Raw genomic sequence first — 18,771 nt, 5'->3', positions numbered from 1 at the left:
GTAGAATAAGCGCTTGCCTGGCAAGACCAAGAGCATGAGTTCAATCCCTGGTCCCCAGCTGAGGAATCAGAGGCCTGCCTGGATGCTGGGCGCGGGGCAGCCCATGTGCGATCCCAGCAAGCTGGGAGGCTGAGGCAGGAGGATGGCAAGTTCGAGCTCATCCTGGGGGGATTTAGTGAGGCCCTGTCTCAAACTTTTTCTTTCAAAGGGCTGGGGAGGTAGCTCAGTGCGAAGACCTTCGGTTCAACCTCCAGGACTCGGGGTGTGTGCTGAAGTGGGACCCAACCTGCGCCTCCCCGCCCAGGCGAGGTCTGTGGGCTGCGAGCAGAGTCGCGGCCCTCGGGAGCCCGGGGCCCAGCGCCCGCACCCCGGCCCCAGCCCTTCCTGGGTGCTCCAGAAAGAACAGGTGACGTCTCGGCTCGCGCGCACCTGGCCGCCAGTGAGAGACTGGAAACGCGCGGTACAAGGACCCCCGCGGAGGACTGCGCCCCGCGGCTCGCCGGCAGGCTGCAGGGGCGGCGCCAAACCCCGAGCCCCGCCTCCTCTTCGGGCTCAGGCGCTCGCGCTCTCGGAGCGCTCGGGGCGGGGCGTGAGCGGGGCGGGGGCGCCGAGGCCCGAGCTGGGGGTGGGGCCTGGCGGGTTGGGGCGGGGCCTGACCCGGGGGCGGGGCGTCCGCAGGGGTCTGTGCAGGCTCCAGAGGAGTAGCCGCTGAGTAGCGCCTTGGAGGGGCGGCGGCCAGGCGCGGATGCTGGAAGTTCACATCCCGTCGGTGGGGCCGGAGGCCGAGGAGCCCAGGCAGAGCCCGGAGAAAGGCCACATGGTGAGCGCGCTCGCGAGATGGCGAGGGGCGTGGGGAGCCCCGCCGAGGGTAGTGGGGATTAGCACGCGCCCGGAGCGCCATCTGAACACTGCCTGCCAGGTCGTCGGGCTCCCGGTGGGTCCCTATCCCCGGACCGTGGCCGTGTGGGTCCGCCGCCTGTCCCCCAGGTGCGCGGAGGCGGGTGGGAGCGGCGCCGCGGGCGGCCTGTGGCCCGGGGCTCGGGAGGAGCCTCACGCGCGCTCCGCCACCAGGTGTTCCGCGTGGAGGTGCGCTGCCGCGGGCGGAGGCACTCGGTGCACAGGCGCTACAGCGAATTCCACGCTCTGCACAAGCGGGTGAGCCGGCCGGGGACGCCAGAGCTGGGTCCCAGCCTCCCTCGGCGCGCTAGGGCGACGCCAGCTGCGGCTGACTTTGCCCCGGCGCGCCCAGCCCGCCCTTGGGCGTTCCTCATCCTTGTGCCGACCACCACCATTCCTCGTGGTCCGCCTCGGTTGGAGCCTCAGGGTTGCATGGCGGCCAAGCTTTGGGTGAAGCAGGCTGGAGGGCTGTGTTGGGACTTTGGCCACACCTGGGTGACCTCCCTGCAGATCAAGAAACTGTACAAAGTGCCTGACTTCCCGTCGAAGCGCCTGCCCAACTGGAGGAGCAGGAGCCTGGAACAGCGGCGACAGGGGTTGGAGGCCTATATCCAGGTGTGTGTGTGGGGACACAGACGAGTGCCTGTATTAGAGTGTGGGGGACACACTCGAGTGCCTGTATCCGGGTGTGTGGGGCACAGTCGGGTGCCTGTATCAGAGTGTGGGGGACACACTCGAGTGCCTGTATCCGGGTGTGTGACACAATCCAGGCGCTGGGGGGGTGGGGTGCATATTTGGGTACCTCTGGCCAGCAAGAGCAGGGAGAGACCCTGACAAAGGTGCAGGAGCACACGGGAGCTCCCACCGCGGGATGTCACTCACTACCCCAGCTGCAGCGTCCTGGACAGTATCAGGTCCCAGCAGCCCTCTCGAGGTTGTTGAAAGGCTTCAGTGACTGCAGCAAGGAGACTAGCAGTCCCTTCTCTTCACGGTAAGGCCCTAGCTGCTCTGGTGACGTGAAATAAAGTGGAGGTCTCCCCCTAAAACACAGATGAGAGCTAAGAGCGCGGGGTGCTGGCGGGGCCACCAGCTTGGGTGGCCACTGCAGGACCCAGCACTGTTCTTAAAACAAAGGGCCTCACATTCTCATTGGCACCGGGCTGTGCAAACTAGTAGCTGGGTTTGATTATAGGTTTCCCGTGTCTTCTCCAGGGTATCCTGTACCTGAACCAAGATGTGCCCAAGGAGTTACTGGAATTCTTGAGACTCCGACACTTCCCAGTGGACCCCAAAGCCAACAGCTGGGGGTGAGGAGGGCCAGGACTCTTGGCAGCAGGCCAGCGAGAGCGAACCCTTTTCCTCCTCTCACCTGCCAGGCTCTGGCTTGGTCCTCCCTCCTGAGACCTGACCTCCCTCATCAGCTTTCTCGACACTGCTTTGGACAACCTTGGTTACACTAGCTGCAGCCAGCTGGGAGACTGGCTTCGTTACTGAGCCTGGTTCCCAGGGGATGAGAAGCTCCAGGCTTCTGCCTCTGCACCCCTTCCTCACCCCCTCTCCACCCCCCAGGCATCCCCAGACAGCTCACAGAGCCTCTTTCTTTTCAGCACCCTGGGGGAATTCCTGCCTAGCGACAGCAGCAGGCAAGTGAAAGCCAGGACCCGCGCCCGCCTGCTGCCCCCTGCTGGCCATGTGTGAAGAGGCCAGCGGCAGCCTGGCTTGTCCGTCTGGTTTGGTTGCCTCCCACACCCACCTCCCTTCCTCTCCCCTCCTGTCCCTTTGTGGGTCCCTGGCCATCTGTCCCTAGTCCCCATACTCGTGTGACCTCCCCTGTCACCTTATGACCCCGCGGCTCATAAGCTTCTTTATTCCAGTTCACAGCTGCACCATCGACCTGTCCTCAGCTTCTGCAGGGATCCTTACCTTTGCGTCCCTTCCCCAGGTGAGCAGGTGCCTGTAACCTGCCCATGTTCAGGGCCTAGCTCCCAGGGTGGTGTGGAGGCCTTAGCATTTTCCAGTCACAGGAAAGCCCAGGGCCTGAGCCCCAGGCCCCACCTACCTCCTCCAGTTCTTTGTGGCACCAGTGAGGTGAGTGGGCCTGGTTTTCCTGGTCTCAGTTCCCCAGCAAGCAGGCGTACCAAGCCATGAACAGAACGTGGCCTGGAATGCCAGTGGCTCATGGTGTAGACAGCTGCTGTCTGCCACTTTGGCCAGCCCAGGGTGACCTTCTGTTTACTCTGCAGAGTCCCTGCCTGACGTGGTGGTGAGTGGCGTGCTCCAGGGCCTCTATGGATTCAGCATCAGCCCAGCCCCAGCCCCACCCCAGGCCGACTGTGACCCTGATCCTCTGCCACCAGAGCCCTAAGGGGTCTGGGAGCCTGTGGGCCAGCTGTGAGCAGTCACATGCCTCAGCTGTGTGAGCACCACCCCAAGAGACAGGGCTGGGTGACCCTTGGGCCTGGACCCAGCACTCAGTCATGCCTGGTCCCCCATCAAGGCTTTGAACTTGGCATGTGCTGGCAGCTGGGGTGGTCTTAGCATCCAGGCAGGGGCCAAGGAAGGGTGAGATGAGGAACAAGAGGGAAGACAATTTAGAGGAAGATGGGAGACACAAGTACAATTCTTGACATAGACCAGAAGGAGGCAGGGACAGTAAGGTGGAGGCACAGCAGCTTGTGAAGTTGAGCCTGGAGATAGGGCAAGAAGCACCCACCTTTGCAGCCGAACCCTGATGGTGGGATGCATACTTGGGGGTTTGGATGGAGGCTACAGACCTAAGCCAGCCCAGGTTATAAAAAAAAAACCTCACTTTTTTATTGGTCAGCATTGGTACCAGTAGTTTGTTACAAAATTGGGCCTGCAGAATGTGAGGTGAGTGGTCCACTCAGTCGGTGCCAGCACTGGGCCAGCACAGCTTGGAGCTCTGGGCCAGGCTACCTTTACCCTCACAAGGGCAGCGGGGCTGGTGCAGATGGTCACGCGGAAGGCGCAGGTCCCTGGCGCCCTACTCCTTGGCGATGGCAAAGGGCTTCTCCACCTCGATCTTGCCGCAGTCCGCTATGATCACGTCCTTCAGGGGCTTGTCCCGACTGTCTGTCTTGGTGCTCTCCACCTTCCGCACCACCTCCTAGGAAGGGACGACTGGTCAGAAGACAGCTACCCTTGGAAACAGTCCCTGCCATGTGGCTCCAGAGGGCTGGGTCCCACCTGGGAGGAAGGACATGCAGCGTAGAACCCCAAAGAACCAAGTTCTAATGAGCCAATGGCAGAGGGAGGCACACCACAGGCTGAAGACACAGATTTTCTTGCAGCTCTGACATTGAGGGGCCAGCAGAATTTTGTGAAGGTTCAGGTCAGGATGAGGTCAGGAGGAGGAAGAGGTGAGTTGGCAGTGAGCTACCACATGGCTGCTCAGGGACGCTATGCTCAGCTGCACCCTGCTCAGCCTGGCTAGTGATGAGCAGGATCCTACAGTGTGGTGGCTTCAACAAGCCCCCAACGCTCACATTCACAAGTCCCTCCTGTCTCAACCTCCTGAGGAGCTGGATGTGGACTGTTTTTTCTTGGTTCCACCAAGGTTAGGTGACATGAGTCTGTCTGTGGGACTCACCATGCCCTCCAGAACTTTGCCGAACACCACGTGCTTGCCGTCGAGCCAGGCTGTCTTGACCGTAGTGATGAAGAACTGGGAGCCGTTGGTGTCTTTGCCAGCGTTGGCCATGCTCACCCAGCCAGGCCCATAGTGCTTCAGCTTGAAGTTCTCATCGGGGAAGCGCTCACCGTAGATGCTCTTGCCTAGGAAAAGGGCGCAGCAGGCAGGCTGGGGGCGGGGTTGGCCCACACCAGGCACACCTCGGCAGAGGCTTCTAGGTAGCTCCACCAGTCCTGTTCCAGGCTGGGTGTGAGCAGTCCCTGGGCACCCCATCCTCCAGCCTTGGAGCCAGACCTTGCTGAGATGGGGTGGGGAGGGTGTTGGTGGGGTTGGTCCAGGCTGTTGTCATGACCAGCACATCCAGATGAGTGACTATGGCTTCCAACTAGAAGACCTGACCCTCCCCCAGCTGTGGCCTAAGGGACTTTGGTGGGGCGCACTGGGGCTAACCAGCTGTGCTTCTGAAGAGTACAGAAGACAAGCGCAGCTGCAGCAGGGGTTGGTACAGAAGGGCCACGGAGGAGCTGCTGTTTGGATTGTGGGGAATCTAGAGGCTCTTGTAAGGAATGAGCAAAATAAAAGACAGTGGTGGATCTGAGCCCCAAGTCTGTCCCTATGGGGCGGGGCACACAATGGCCGAGCGCGTAGGTCTCTACACCACCTCTTTAGCCAGTGCCAGAAGAGTAGCACTGGGATGCTTCCTTTTCCCTGTCACCTGCCTCAGTGGACTCTGAGAAAACCCACATTAAAGAGTCATTTGCACTCGGGGAAACTACTCTAGATAGAGGGTGGTGGGGAGACAGTGATGGCAGGACCACCACTGATGACACTTGTGGTCAGACTGAAAGCCCAGGATGGCCAATGGGCGGGGTGCCAGCCTGTGTGCCAGCTGGGCAGAGGCTAGACGGCCACCTTCCCCTGGTGACTCCTGGCTGGGGTGCTCCCATTAGCAGGTTCTCTGTAAACCTCATCCAATCACAGGATCTCAGTTATTGTATCCAGGAAATCCCAAGCCAATGACATATCCTCAAACTACAAAGGGTGCTCCTCACCTGATGCCCAGCAGACCCTAGTTGCTCTTGGCGACCTTTCCTCTGTACGTTCCTGTCCCCACCCTGTGTATTCATCCCATCTCCCCTTTCCTGTAACTATCTTGATCCCTGGTAGTGAAGAGGTAAGCAGAGACTGTTCTAGGCATTTCAGTCTAATGGTCCCCTCCTCCCCCACAAATGTATTTGGCTATTGCAGGGTCTCATCACACAGCTCGGACTCGTGATGATCCTGCTTTCAGCCTTCCCAGAGCTGGGATTACAGGAGTGTGCGACCATGTCCAAACTCTGGCCAGCTTAGCTGGCTCTGGGGCAGGGCTGGCACAGCATGTGGTGCTGGGGATAGAACCTGGTCCCTGTTCTTGCCTAAGCAGGTGCTTTAATCTGCTGAGCTATCTCCCGATCCAGCTTTGAGGCAGGAGCTAGTAAGTCAGATAAAGAAACTGAGAGGTCAAAAGGCACCCACTAGGATGTAGCCGAGTTGGAATCTCAATCAAGATGGCTTGGTTCCCAGGTCTGCCATACTTGGTTACTCAGGGCCAGGGATATAGCTCAGTGGCATGGTGCCTGCCTGGCAACTATGAAGTCCTGAGTTCGATTCTGGGTACCTGTCTGAAAAATATGCCTCCATACTCGGATACTATGCAGGGCCCTGAGCCCAGGCTACCTTGCCAAAAGACAGCTGCACAATTCCTCAGCAGCAGCTGATCCTGTGCACCTCATCCAAACCTTGCCATATCTCACCCCTGTGACTGGGTCATCTTTCCACTCACACCTTCAGCAGGACCCTAATCCTGAAGAGTACCAAGCCGGGCTTCCAGCCAAAACCCCCTCTGTACCAGACGTGTTCTACTTCCAACCCTAGTTCCCCTTTGCCATGCTGCTGCTACAGAACAGAGCCAGGCTCACAGCTTGGGTCCATTCGGAACCACCCCTCCCATTCACAGGGCCACTGCCTGGCCCCTGTGGCCCGATCTCATCAGGCACCTAACACCCGAGATCTCACCGATGCCTCTGTGCACTCACCACCTTTACGTCTCTGCCTGCACAGAAGAGAACACTGAGGCTCCGAGGACTGGCTTGCCTGAGGGAGGCCGTGAAGTGCAAGCATGGTGGACGCTGATTCAATCTCAACCATCTGACTGCAGGAGCACTGCTGTTTGTAGCATCTCCACTCTCTGCCTCCCTCGTTCTCAAGTCTTGTGTTACTAAGAAGCTTTCAGGGCTTCTTCTAGTGCTTCCTACATTGATGATGAACAACCTGAGGGGAAAGGCTAAGTCCTAGATGCTGTCCTATGGCCCAGGAGGGAATTTTTGGGCACTGGGCAAGTGGGTGTGGGAAGGCTGCTGCTCAGTGATCTTTCTACGCTGGGTGCCTCCTTCCTGGGGTCTGAGGAAACAGCAGGCTGGGGAGCTAAGTGATTAGTTCAGTGTCTGAATTTCTGTTCTTTGAATATTGTGATCCTTGGAGTTGTCCACCAAGGCAAGCACCTCCTCAGATCCTGGCTGGGGCCTCCAAGCTGGGGCACACAGGCTTCGTGCTGACCCACATGTCTGTCCTTGGTTGCCTCCACAGCCCCGTACACTCATCTCCTAGAGCTGATCTTCGTGGGTCTACCTGACCCCTCTTCTCCCTCTCCTCTGCTCAGATGGAGACAGCTGTCACTGTAGGCGAGGGGCCTGTCTTGCAGCTGGGGACAGAAGAAGCCTCGCGTGCCCCATACAGCCCAGCCCTCCACCTCTGGGGCTACGCCAACAGCCTCCTCTGTCCCAGGGACCCGAGGTTACCTCCTGTGCCATCTCCTCTGGTGAAGTCTCCGCCCTGGATCATGAAGTCTTTGATCACCCGATGGAATTTGCTGTTTTTGTAGCCAAAGCCTTTCTACAAAGAAGGAGACAGCAAGGAGGTGGCATGATGCAGCACACAGACATAGAACAGGGCCTGCAGGAACCTACACTGCAACTCCTCCCAAGAGACTACTGCTGGCCAGACACACAGCACACATGGGAATGGCTGAGACTCCACTGTCCTCTGCCTGTGTACAAGTCCCAGCTTTACACAATCCTATGTCACATAATGCCTTTCCCTTCTCTCCTAATCACAAGAACAGACAGAAGAAAACAAAGAAAAAGGGTCACCTGCTGGCCCAATGCAGTGAGACAGAGGCTTGCTAGGTAGGCTAAGCTGGTGTTGAACTACATAACCCAGGCTGGTCTCAAACTCCCAGCGATCCTCCTGGCTCAGTCTGTGGAGTGCTGGGGTTACAAGTGTGCACCACCACACCTGGATAAGAGTGCTCTTGTTTTCTTGAAACCCTGAGTGGTATCTCGGGATAAAGTCTCCCAGGGATGCTCCAGGCCATTTCCTCCTAAGATCACAACTGGGTCCCCAGGGACATCCATAGTCAGCCAGTCCTCAAAGGAATCTTTTACCATGTGGGCTGCACACTGTGCTCCAGTTTGCTGCCGTCCCTACTACACTGAGGTGACAACCACCGCTCCAGCCACTTACCTCTCCCGTCGCTAAGGCCACAAAATTATCCACCGTTTTTGGAACAGTCTTTCCAAAGAGACCAAAGACCACCCGGCCCACATCTTCATCTCCAATTCGTAGGTCAAAATACACCTGAGGAAAAAAAAGGTTATTTCAAACATGGTCCCAAGGTGGCGATGCTCAGGAAGAGCGCAAGAAGGGAGCAGATATTCCCACCCTTTTTGAAACGGGCTGTTTCTCAGGGTGGCCTCCAACTCTCCACTCACCTACTTCAGCCTCCCAAGTCGCTGGGATTACAGGCATATAGCAATGAGTCCACCCTGAGCCATATAAAGGCAGCAGTTCTAAATTTCATTTTGGTGGATGCAAAAATACTGTGAAAATTTAAAGAAAGCATCAGGCCCTGTACCCGAAAAATGTTTGTACATACTCTCCTCACATTGCAAGATAACATCGTTGCTTGATTTAAGTGAGCTCAGATAAATTAATATTAAAAAGAGAAAAACAAAACGAGGGAAGTCTAAACTCGCGATGTAAGTTTAAGCTCTATCTACTGTGATTGGCAATTTTAAGTAGCTAAGATTTGTTGAAAGGGAGACAAAGCGAGAGGGGCGCACTATTTGGGCATTTCCTCAGCACTGCAGGTTCTTAACATAAAGCCTGGCCCCGGGCCGGCTTCTAGGCCGCACCAGCCATTTGGGACCCCGAGGAACCACCCTAGGTCTGGGCAGGAGTGTGCTGGGGAGGATCCGGGCCACTCCCGGGCCTGGGGATCAGACGGCCCAGGCGCCACGAGTCCAGGGTCGCCCACCGATGAACGAAGCCAAAGCCAAGGACGTCCCAGCAGAGAGCAGGACGCCGCGGCCAGCTGTGCCGCGGCCGGACCCGAGCGGGAGGGGGGCACGCGGACCTTGACCGTGACTTTAGGCCCCTTCTTCTTCTCGTCGGCTGCGGAGGGCCCTGGCAGCAGCAGGAAGAAGACGGAGCCCACGATGAGGGCGGCGGCGAAGAGCAGCTTCATGTTGCGCTCGGAGAGGCGCAGCATCCACAGCACGAGCTAGCAAGGCCCAGCGGCCAGGACGGAAAGGGTGGGGATGGGGCGGCGAGGCCGGACGCCGCCACCGCGCGGGGGTCCCTGGAGCTGCGGGAGCCGGGTTGGCGGGGGCCAAGCACGGTTCTCCCCTCCGTCTAGGCACAGGATGGTAGGTCCCCGCTGGGGCGGGGCGAGCGCTCAAGGGGACGCGGAGTCGCGGGCGGCTGCCACGTTTCTGCGCCTTCATTGGGTCCGCGGCACGTGAGCCCGCCCCAGGAAGGCGGTAGGCGGGCGGAGGCGCGGGACCAGCTTGGGGATTGAGTCCTCTGACCGTCGGACCCAGCACGCCCCGCCCCTGGGCCCTGGGCAAGCCCGCGACAGGATGCAGACTACCGACGCTGGTCACTCGCATTCAGTGTGCTGGCTTCCAAAACTTCTGCACGAGTTAGTTGTGTAGCACAACCTGCAGCTCCTTCTTGTCTTGCAAAATTTGCTTTAAATAATGTCTCCGAAAAAAAAGTCTCTTGTCATTTTACTGCCCTTTTTTTCTCCTCTGATCCCCTGCATCCGCTGGAGTCAGTGCATACTTCGTTGTATATTCTGTGCATAACTTCCTTTGCCTGTTTCTGAAATAACTTTTTTTCTTTGTACTGGGAATTGAACCCAAAGGCCTTCACACTGAGCTATGTCCTTAGCCTTTTCATTATTATTATTATTATTATTATTATTATTATTTTTGAGACAAGGTCACACTGAGTTGCACAACACCCCCCACCCCTCCACCTCTGCTCAAATTTAGTTTTCCTGACTCAGCCTCCCAAAGTACTGGGATTACATGCCTATTCCACCATTCACATTTCTTGTCCGTTTTTTAAAATTACATCACGTTTTATTTTTTTTGAGCGAAGTACAGTGTCCAATGTGCATAGGGCTCCTCCAACAGTGCTGCAGGAGTTGGCGCTTAGGTACGGGCTAAGATAACTTTGCGTTAGCACGGCCTGAAGCTGACATCCTTTTTTTTTTTTTTTTTTTTGGCGGAACCGGGGATTGAATGCAGACCCTTGTGCTTGTCAATTTTTGGCGGAAGGGGGATTGAACTCAGGCCCTTGCACTTGCCAGGCAAGCGTTTATTCTATTAAACCATCTCCCTGGTCCTTTTTTAAAAATGTATTTTTAGTACAAGGTCTACAGCGTCCACAGGGGACTCGAGGTGATCCTGTTTTCAGCCTCCCGAGCCCTGGGATTACAGGCGCATGGCACCACGCCCAGTCTCAATCAGCCATCTCATCGCACCTTGGAGTTGGGGCTGGCACCGGCATACTGGGGATCAAACCCTGGCGGGGCGCTCTGCCTAAGCAGGTGCTTTAGTCAGCTGAGCTATGTGGCTGACCCTGGTAGCAAGACTCTTGTACACCTGTAAAAAATAAACATGGTACGCTTACATTTTCCTATTTCATGGTTGTATGGTGTTAAACGTCTCTAATAAAAAAGTTTTAGGAAGACTAGGACTGTAGTTCAGAGCGAAGATTCTTGGTTCAACCCGCAGTGCGACCAAAAAAGTTTTCAAGGATGAACTTGGTAGAAGCCGAGGCTCCCTTTCTCAGGTGGAGCTCTGCAGACTGGGCTCTACACGGGGTGCTGGGCTGTTGGAAGTCATTCATGGGCACCACCATTCCCTAACTTGTCCCTCTTTTATACCAGATGTCCCTGCAGCTTTTAGATAGCCAATTGAGAAGGATCTTCCAAAAACCACCTTCCCAGCCTCGCCCTTTTCAGAGTGGGGAGCTTCTAACGTCTCAGGCTGCCTACTGTCACTGAGAAAAAAGTTCCCTGTGCGCGCTCAAAGCGGACTCTTGCGCAAGGAGCGAACGCTCAACAGATCCTGTGCGCGCCCAGCGCTACGGATGGAACTCGGGGCGCTCTAGAACTGCAGGGCACCATCCTGGCCGCCTCCCGTTTTCTGCAGTGCTAATACCCATGTTCTTCAGAGGCAGCTGTAACACTTGCAAGCACTGTTCGCTAAGCAGTCTGACTTCCTGTGCGTTCTACCCCTTGAGGCGGACATGTGACAGTGGCCATATTCTAAGTCTACTTATTTTCGAAATGAGTATGAGATAGATAGTAATATTCAACCGAAAAGGAGTGAAGCAAGAATTCCAAAGTATCTGGCATTATTTTCCTAGCCAGATTCCTAGTTAGAAATGAGCCAGGGAGATAAAGACAGACCAATGAGCCAAACCAGTGAAAGTAGCCAAGAAGGGTAAGACATTTTATTTTACATACAAAAAGGGTGCAAACTGAGTCCTGTTCCTCCAGCAACTGGGGACAAGGTATACTTGAGGTCACATTTGCGTTTCCCAAGGTGCCCGAGGAAACGGGCTATGCTGAAACACCGTCAGGACCCATTTTCCATTTCGTCCAGGGATGGCTGCTTCCTTGGTGCCTTCCCCTATGGTGTAGTAATCTCGCCTGGAGGAACCACTTCAAATACACTTGAAATAGACATTCATGTTTAAAAATACTAGAAGTTTCATTTTCACAGCTAAGCTTTGCGACCAGTGCCAGGGTCTATGAAACATATCTTTAAAAAAAGGCATTTAATAATAAGACACATCCACACATCAATTAAAACTGATTTCCACAACTGATTTATACATTATATAGTTAAAAAAAAATCGCAATCAACATCCCAACATCTTAAGAGTACAATGGGCAAAGATTAAAGAAACAAAGAATATAATAAATTAGAGGATGTAATATCACCAATGGGAATTGCTGAGTCAACATTACTTTCCATTGGGGGGACTTACAGTATTTTTGGTTTCACCTCTTTCTCTCCTGTTGTTATTCTTCCCTCCTTCATGAATGGGGTTCATTCCAAGAGCCAGCTTGCTAAGACGCGACTGGAGAAGCTCACCTGTCACTGTGACAAGTAAAACTCAGGGATTCTTGGTTCCCCGCAGCCTTGCGTTGTTTTATCAAAGTGAAATGTACAGAGAAGAGCACACACACGTACACACACGCACACACACGCACACACACACCCCCATCTGTAAATGCATTTCCCCCCCTCCCCACCAAGAAATGGCTCATCTTTCCTGAGACATTCCTGACAGATAATAAGCCTTAAAAAGGCTTTTGGTGCAGGGCTGGCCTGGAGCTCATGAAGAGGAGCACTGAGTGTTGCAGCTACCCTGAAAGAGGGAGTTGGAGGCAGTTCTGACAGCAGTCCTCGTGGGCCTATCGCCCCCAGATGACTGCACAGCACCCCTACATACTACTGTGGATAATCATCTGCTCTGAGACCTTCAAGGGGTGATGGCACTGGAAAAGTTACTTTACATAAAAGACAAGAAATTCTATCCACCCAATTGAGGTTTCTTTATAAAATCAAGTTTGGTAATCAAAGCAGAAATATGTGGAGTACAGCCCACTTTTTCCTTTGCAGGAAATCTACAAATACTGGAGTGGGTTTTCTGGTTCATTCTGAGAAAAATGTGTCAACTACTGCACTACTGTCCATACTCAGGGACCTATGGACTACTGTGACTACGCTGAGAAACCTATTCTCAGCGTGCAAAGGAGTTAGGAAGAAAATTTTAAGACTGCTTACTGGATCACACTTCGAAGACCTGTGGCTAAACACGGCTCAAAATTCTATAGACTCAGAAGGGAAACATTTGCCTCTTCTTTTTCTTATACAGAAACAAAACTAAGCACCAACAAACCCCCAAACCAAAAGGACACCCAACTTGACTCCAACTCATCGCAGGAAATCCTGGGAGTTACTGAACACCAACTTCAGGTGGGGCTTCCCTGGAGTCTACAAAGCAAGAACCCCAGGGTTAGGGCCTGTCACCAACATGGCCAATCCAGATGGGCTACCTGGTTATCCTGGCTCCCTGAGGGTCTCTGGAATTCATCCACCCACTATGAGGCAGTGGTAGGCTGGTGGCAGTGGCCTGGCAAAGGCAATGTTGGCTGAATGGCCCCACAAACTCCCAACTTGAGAAACGCCAGCCCCAGCATGGCTCTGACATGAGACAACACTGTTGGCAACTGGATGGGAATGGACAACTGGCTTAATATGCACATGGGGGAGGAGGCTGGGGCCCAGGAAGCACGGGGGCTTCAGAGAGACGCACCAGAAAGACCAGTTCTTTTAGAGAGATGCTGTCTAGGCTGCCATGGAAATTCTTACTTTTGAGAAATGCAGGCCATGCTTATTCACTAGGAGGTGGAAGGGCTATCTTTTATGTTACCAAAAATAACAAAAAATCAGTTAAGGCTATGACCATTAGTAACCACTCTAACATAACTTTAACCTTGGTGCATATTTCTGACATTCAAAGTAGTTACTAATACTGAATAAGCATTTTCACTGCCTTGTTGGAAGTTACTTTTGTAAGTGAAGGAAGCTGTCTGGAAAAATGTGGGGACCATTTCCATGTACTTGGAATGAACTGAAAATAAATAGGAAATCACCAGTTTTTCTAATGGCTACCTCAACCAGTCTTCTAAACCACATGCATTCTAAAGCAAATGGAATTTCACTGGTCACCTGACTCATACTTTCCTAAACCTTGTTCTTTCCAACACAGAACCCAAAACCAATGTTAATTAAGGCAGTCATGAGCACACACTGGCCGCTAGGATATTCCTCCATCTTTGTGGAGCCACCTGACCCATCCTTGAGGAGGAAGACAGCGCAGGCCCACATCCTGGTCTGGTCACAAAAGATGCTGCATGCCTTGGTGGCATCGTGCTTTGCTTGCCTAAGTCCAGTCAGGGTGCTTCCTCTGATGGACGGCAGTACTTTAGAGAATGCCTCAAGTCTTAGGGCTTTAAAAACCCAAGGACGTTGAGAACGTACTTTGAATTTGCACTGATTCAAAAAAGAAAATGATCCTCAGACATCATGGCTATGAAATGGAGCACGCTGAAAAACTACAAAGTAGACTTATGGGTAGAGGTTGGAGGGAGTGGCTGCCCCCAGGGTCTGGCTGGGGCACACAGCCCTGCAACAGGGCTGGAACTGATTGTTGGGTGTTCAGTTTTTTGTTTTTTTTTCCTGGGGGGCAGGTGCATTCACTCTGTGTGAGACTGCAATACAATCTCTCAGCTCTGGGACCATCTTGGAGTGCAAAGGGCCTCGGAAGGCTCACCACTACCCTACATGCTACAGGGACCTGGGGCTAGTCATCTCTGCTATGAAGACCATATACCTAATAAAAGATGGGGTGGGTCTGGAGGAGGAGAACAGTGCATCGGGAAGCCACCCCCAACTGCTCAGGTGCAACCCCTCAAGAGCTAGCCTATAAAAATTTTAAGACAAAAAAAGTCACAAGCCCAGCTGCAAGACAGTCTGCCCTGCAGCCAAGCTGGTCACTGCCTTTGCTTTTTTGTGAAAGCAGGGTGGGGAGGCACTTAGTGGGGTACAGCGAGTCCAGATGCTCCAGGCTTTGCCACCATGTCCCCTGCCCTCCCTTGAAAGGCAAGGCGTTTTCTATGCAGGGATGAGGACATCACAATTTCTTTATAGGAAGTTAGAGCTGCCCAAATGCCAAATGAGACTAATTTCGGTAATGGGCGTTATCCATTAGGAATCAGCAGGCAAGCAGACCCCAGCCGGCAAAGTCCTCGTGAGAGAGGCATGACGCTGCCTCTCTCTGCCACTGTTTCGTATGCTAAACACTTCTTTTAAAGAAATGGCAAGTTGCAGCCTTTATATAAGCTAAATGGGTTTGAAGCCAGGGAAGTGATTTTCCCAAGCTTGGGTTCCATAAAACAGGTGAACACATCTGGCATTTCTGACTCACAAAGGAGCATCACAGACTTGTGAGGAAGTGCCAGCAACCAAAATGTAAACCCACCTCCTCTGGTCCAATAGCCGGCCCTATGCCTCCAGCCAGGGACAGGCACTGCTAGGCTCCGCCAACCACCAGACTGCACTAGTGATGCCCTGCACCGTTAGCTCTCTGTTCAGAGGTATCAGATATCTTCCCTGGATGTCAATGAGCCTTTCTCGTCTGTCACGTCAGGATGAGAAACTACTGTCGGGAAAGGACCCTGAAGTGAAAATGGAGCAGGAGATTAACTCCAGACATGACGAACTTCAAACACTGAACAGTCATACATCCCGTGAAGCTACCTTGGTGGGAGTGTTGGCTATACTGGGGAGAACACGCTCAGATGCGTAGCCATCCTAGCTGCAAGTTATGTCTGATTAAAGAGGTAATGCAGACCTTTCAGCTAAGTCTCCTGTGCCCTGGAGTTGCCCAGCACCAAACTGCTACACCTCCACTCACGTAGCCCTAGGTCCGGATGCTGTGGGCCTGGTTTCAGGTAAGGCAAGCCAGCCCACACGTTACAGCTCAGCTCTTAGGACAGATGGGACACAATGACTTTCTTTTCCTGGCCCTAGTATGCCACACCCTGAAGCTTCTCTGGTAGCTGAAAGGCAGGTTTACTATCTGCTTTTAGTCCACTATTGGCAATATTGTGGTGGCCGTTCAGCCACTAATTCATCCCCAAAGTCACCAGAAAGTCACATGACTTATCTACTAGGTCATCCCTGGCAGTGAGGAAAAAAGACATTTTGGATTCACTTCCTGACAAGAATCTCCCTCTGTGGGTGAGCAGTCTTTTGGTCACAGTCTGGCTCACCGTTCACTCCATGTGCTGAAGCTAGGCTTGCGAACTGCAGGCGGGTCGGGTCAGGAGGCTGTGGGAGAGATGTTCTTCAGCAGCTAAGAAGACGAATGAAATTTCAAGTATGTTTCTTGCCAACCTGAGTGTTCACTCAGAATGACAGAGTTTGGCTTCTTCTCTTCTGGGTGCTGCAGATCAAACTCTTTCCGTGGACAACGTCCTCTGGACCCATGTTCTCTCTGAATCTGAATGGCTTGGCTGGCCCATCCCCTCAGAACAGAAAAAGTAAAATCCCCAATATAACTAGACATATTATGCATCTGCCTTGTTTAAAAAAAAACCGAAAAAACAACAACTAAAAGTGCAATAAAGTCAGTTTTCTTTCCTTTGCTCAGAACAATTCGCAAGTCCTGCTACCGCCTGGAGAAAGGAACTCGCTCATCAAGCAAGCTACAAATGCCACCACGCGGGGACAGTAGACTGCAGACATCTCACAGCTTGTGTCCTACAGTGTAAATTCACAGGAGAGAGGGAGGAAGGAACCTGAACGCTGCAGCCATCTGGGCGCCAGGCTGCTCAGGCACGGAGCATAGGAAGCCATGCTGCAGACACACGAGGCGGCGAGGCGGCGGAGAAGGGAGGTTCTCCAGGCCTGGCCTGGGCCTGCCGCCACTGTCCTCCTACCTTCTCGGCCATACCCACCCGGGCCCCTCCACACACAAAGCCTTTAGCTCACTAGCTTTTATGTGGCTGAGGGCTGGGGGGATCAGAACCAGGAGCACAGGCAGGGAGGAAGAGCAGTAGTCCTTGAGTCTTTGTGAAAGACACCTTCACTGTAAACAATGGGAAGGAGGTCTAGCAGGCAGCCCCGGCAAGCAGTGCAGGAGCAGCAGCTCTGGGGCCTGCCCAGAGCTCAGGCAGGAGGGGCAGCCCCCGACAACGGGGCCTGGCTGCATGCCCTGGCTCCTTCTGGGGCATCTGTTTTCTTCTTTTTGGTTTGGATCTCCACCCTCCCTCACAGAGGAGTTCCTTCCAATGAGAAATGGCAGGAGCTGCAGGTGCAATGGAGTCAGAGTCCCCAGGCCCTGAGGACTCCAGGGAGGCACTGGTCACTTGTGGCGCTGAGCATTCTTCTTCCTTTTCCTTTTAAAGAAACAGCAGCACCTGGAGCACAAGGAATGTTGCACGTCAGCGCTAGAGGCCACAGCTGGGCAGACCTCTGCCTGCTTCTGCTCACTGCAGGGTGGGACTCTCCCCCTAGTATCCACCCTCAGGACTGCCCACCGCCACCAGTGCACACAAGGAGGCAGCGCGTGTCACCTGCCAGGAAAGCCAACGGAATCAGATGCTTAACTTCGACCTGCAGCTGCCCAACCTAATTATCAAAATGCTGCAAGCGAGACAGGGCTCGAAGGCATTTTTGGAAGGAGGATGTAGAGGGTTTCTTCCCCAGTCTAACGCCCCACCCAGATGCTCCACCTCTGCCTTGAACCCAGGCTGGGGTTGCTCAGGGCTGCAGAAGAGAAGCCTGCATCATCTGTCTGCTCCTTGATACTGAGGCCAAATTATTTAATGCAACTCACAAGCCAGAGGGCAATGAGGCTAAACTAGGGCAAACATGGCAAGTCTGGAACTCTGGGAAGACCACAAGATGAAACCAACAAACAGATTATATATTTCTTTCTGAGATAGGGTCTCACTATGCAGTTCAGGCTGGCCTTAAGCTCACTTTGTAGGGGCTGGGGAGATGGCTCAGTGGAATAAGTGCTTCGCTGGTAAGCCCAAGGGCCTGAGTTCAATCCCCAGTTCCGCAAAAAAAAAAGTAGCCCAGGCTGCTCTCAAACTCGCAATGATCCTCCTGCCTCAGCCTCCCAAATGCTGGGATGACAGGTGTGCACCACCATAATCAGCTTAAGAGAAGCAGTTCTCTCTACCTCCTTTCCGCCCCATCCACTACCTGGAGTACATATAAGCTCCAGCTCCCACAGGAACGGTGACCCACCTCCTGAGAACAGCACAGCCTCCCTTTCACCTGAAGGGATCAAAACCCCAATCGAGCCAGGAGATAGCTCAGCAGAACAAACCCGAGTTCGATCCCCAGTACCAAAAGAAACAACCAAATAAAACCAGTCGAGGAGCTGCTCCTCAGGAGCTCTGTGGGCAGCATGCTCCCCAACTGCGTCCGGAGGCTGTGCTGCTACACCACGTGGCTCTAGAACAGCCCTGTCCAGGGCAGAGGCCCAGGTCTCCATCACGGCTCACAGCCCTCCAGGGCTGCCTCCCAGGAGCACCCCCACCTGGCCCCTCCACAGACAGAAGCCCCTCCTCCTCCAGGCTTTGGGCTTTGCTTAGCCAATGGGAGCTGGGGACAAGGGCCATGGCTACCTCCTCTCTGGGGAAGTGACAAGTGTGAAGTGAGGATGCGAGGGGCAGGAGAGGATGAGTCACATGGGGCGGGGCTGGACATGCAGCTTACATTTGCTGGACCCAGGGGAAGAAATGCTTTTCTGGGAAAACTATCTGTAAGTCCCCCGCCTATCCTTCCAGGTTTAAAGCCAGGAATATCTGTATAGAAATAAAGAAGGCTGTCACGTCCATGCCCCAAGTTCCAGCCTGAGCTGAGTCCTGTTGAGGCAGGCTCTTTGGGACCTCTACATCCAATCACCGCACTACCAACGTGGAGCTGTGCTTCAGAATGCAGAGTAAGTGTCCATACAGAGAGCAATGCTTTAGCCGAACCCAATAAATGAGCCCAACTCGGAAATTTTGGAAGCAGGAGGTTCCTAAGAGGGCTTTAAACTTCCTCCTCAAAGTACATTAATGACATTTTAGACTTTATCCAAATTAATGGGTATATAGTAATCAAAGTATGCAATATACTAAGAAACTGAACATATTCTTTTAAATGAAAGTGATCAAGGGCGGGGGAGATAGCTCAGTAGAATAAGCGCTTCCCTGGCAAGCACAAGGGCCTGAGTTCAATGCCCGGTTCCGC

General features: G+C 53.8%; 3 protein-coding genes across 3 annotated transcripts in view; 1 reads left to right on the top strand and 2 right to left on the bottom strand.

Moving 5' to 3' along the window:
* Positions 1-675: 675 nt before the first annotated feature.
* On the top strand, positions 676-3,582 carry Snx22 (sorting nexin 22). The gene is made up of 7 exons (XM_023712498.1): positions 676-820; positions 1,072-1,155; positions 1,408-1,512; positions 2,110-2,204; positions 2,505-2,540; positions 2,772-2,839; positions 3,141-3,582. The coding sequence occupies exons 1-7, from the start codon at positions 746-748 to the stop codon at positions 3,260-3,262; spliced, it is 585 nt and encodes a 194-aa protein (XP_023568266.1). The 5' UTR covers positions 676-745; the 3' UTR covers positions 3,263-3,582.
* A 104-nt stretch (positions 3,583-3,686) lies between these two features.
* On the bottom strand, positions 3,687-9,259 carry Ppib (peptidylprolyl isomerase B). Its single transcript, XM_004628823.2, has 5 exons — positions 9,003-9,259; positions 8,111-8,224; positions 7,387-7,480; positions 4,508-4,692; positions 3,687-4,024 (listed from the first exon to the last, which is right to left on the bottom strand). The coding sequence occupies exons 1-5, from the start codon at positions 9,135-9,137 to the stop codon at positions 3,902-3,904; spliced, it is 651 nt and encodes a 216-aa protein (XP_004628880.1). The 5' UTR covers positions 9,138-9,259; the 3' UTR covers positions 3,687-3,901.
* Positions 9,260-11,367: 2,108 nt separating this feature from the next.
* Positions 11,368-18,771, bottom strand: part of Csnk1g1 (casein kinase 1 gamma 1) — a 150,864-nt gene continuing 143,460 nt past the window's right edge. The window contains exon 14 of the mRNA XM_023712654.1: positions 11,368-16,940. Coding sequence (XP_023568422.1) covers positions 16,886-16,940 — 55 coding nt within the window. The 3' untranslated portion in view covers positions 11,368-16,885. The remainder of the gene's footprint in view (positions 16,941-18,771) is intronic.

This window comes from Octodon degus, unplaced genomic scaffold, assembly GCF_000260255.1.
Source record: "Octodon degus isolate 3935 unplaced genomic scaffold, OctDeg1.0 scaffold00026, whole genome shotgun sequence".
Taxonomy (NCBI): domain Eukaryota; kingdom Metazoa; phylum Chordata; class Mammalia; order Rodentia; family Octodontidae; genus Octodon; species Octodon degus.
Note: the sequence above shows the minus strand (reverse complement) of the source record. Positions and strands in the feature narration are given on the sequence as shown.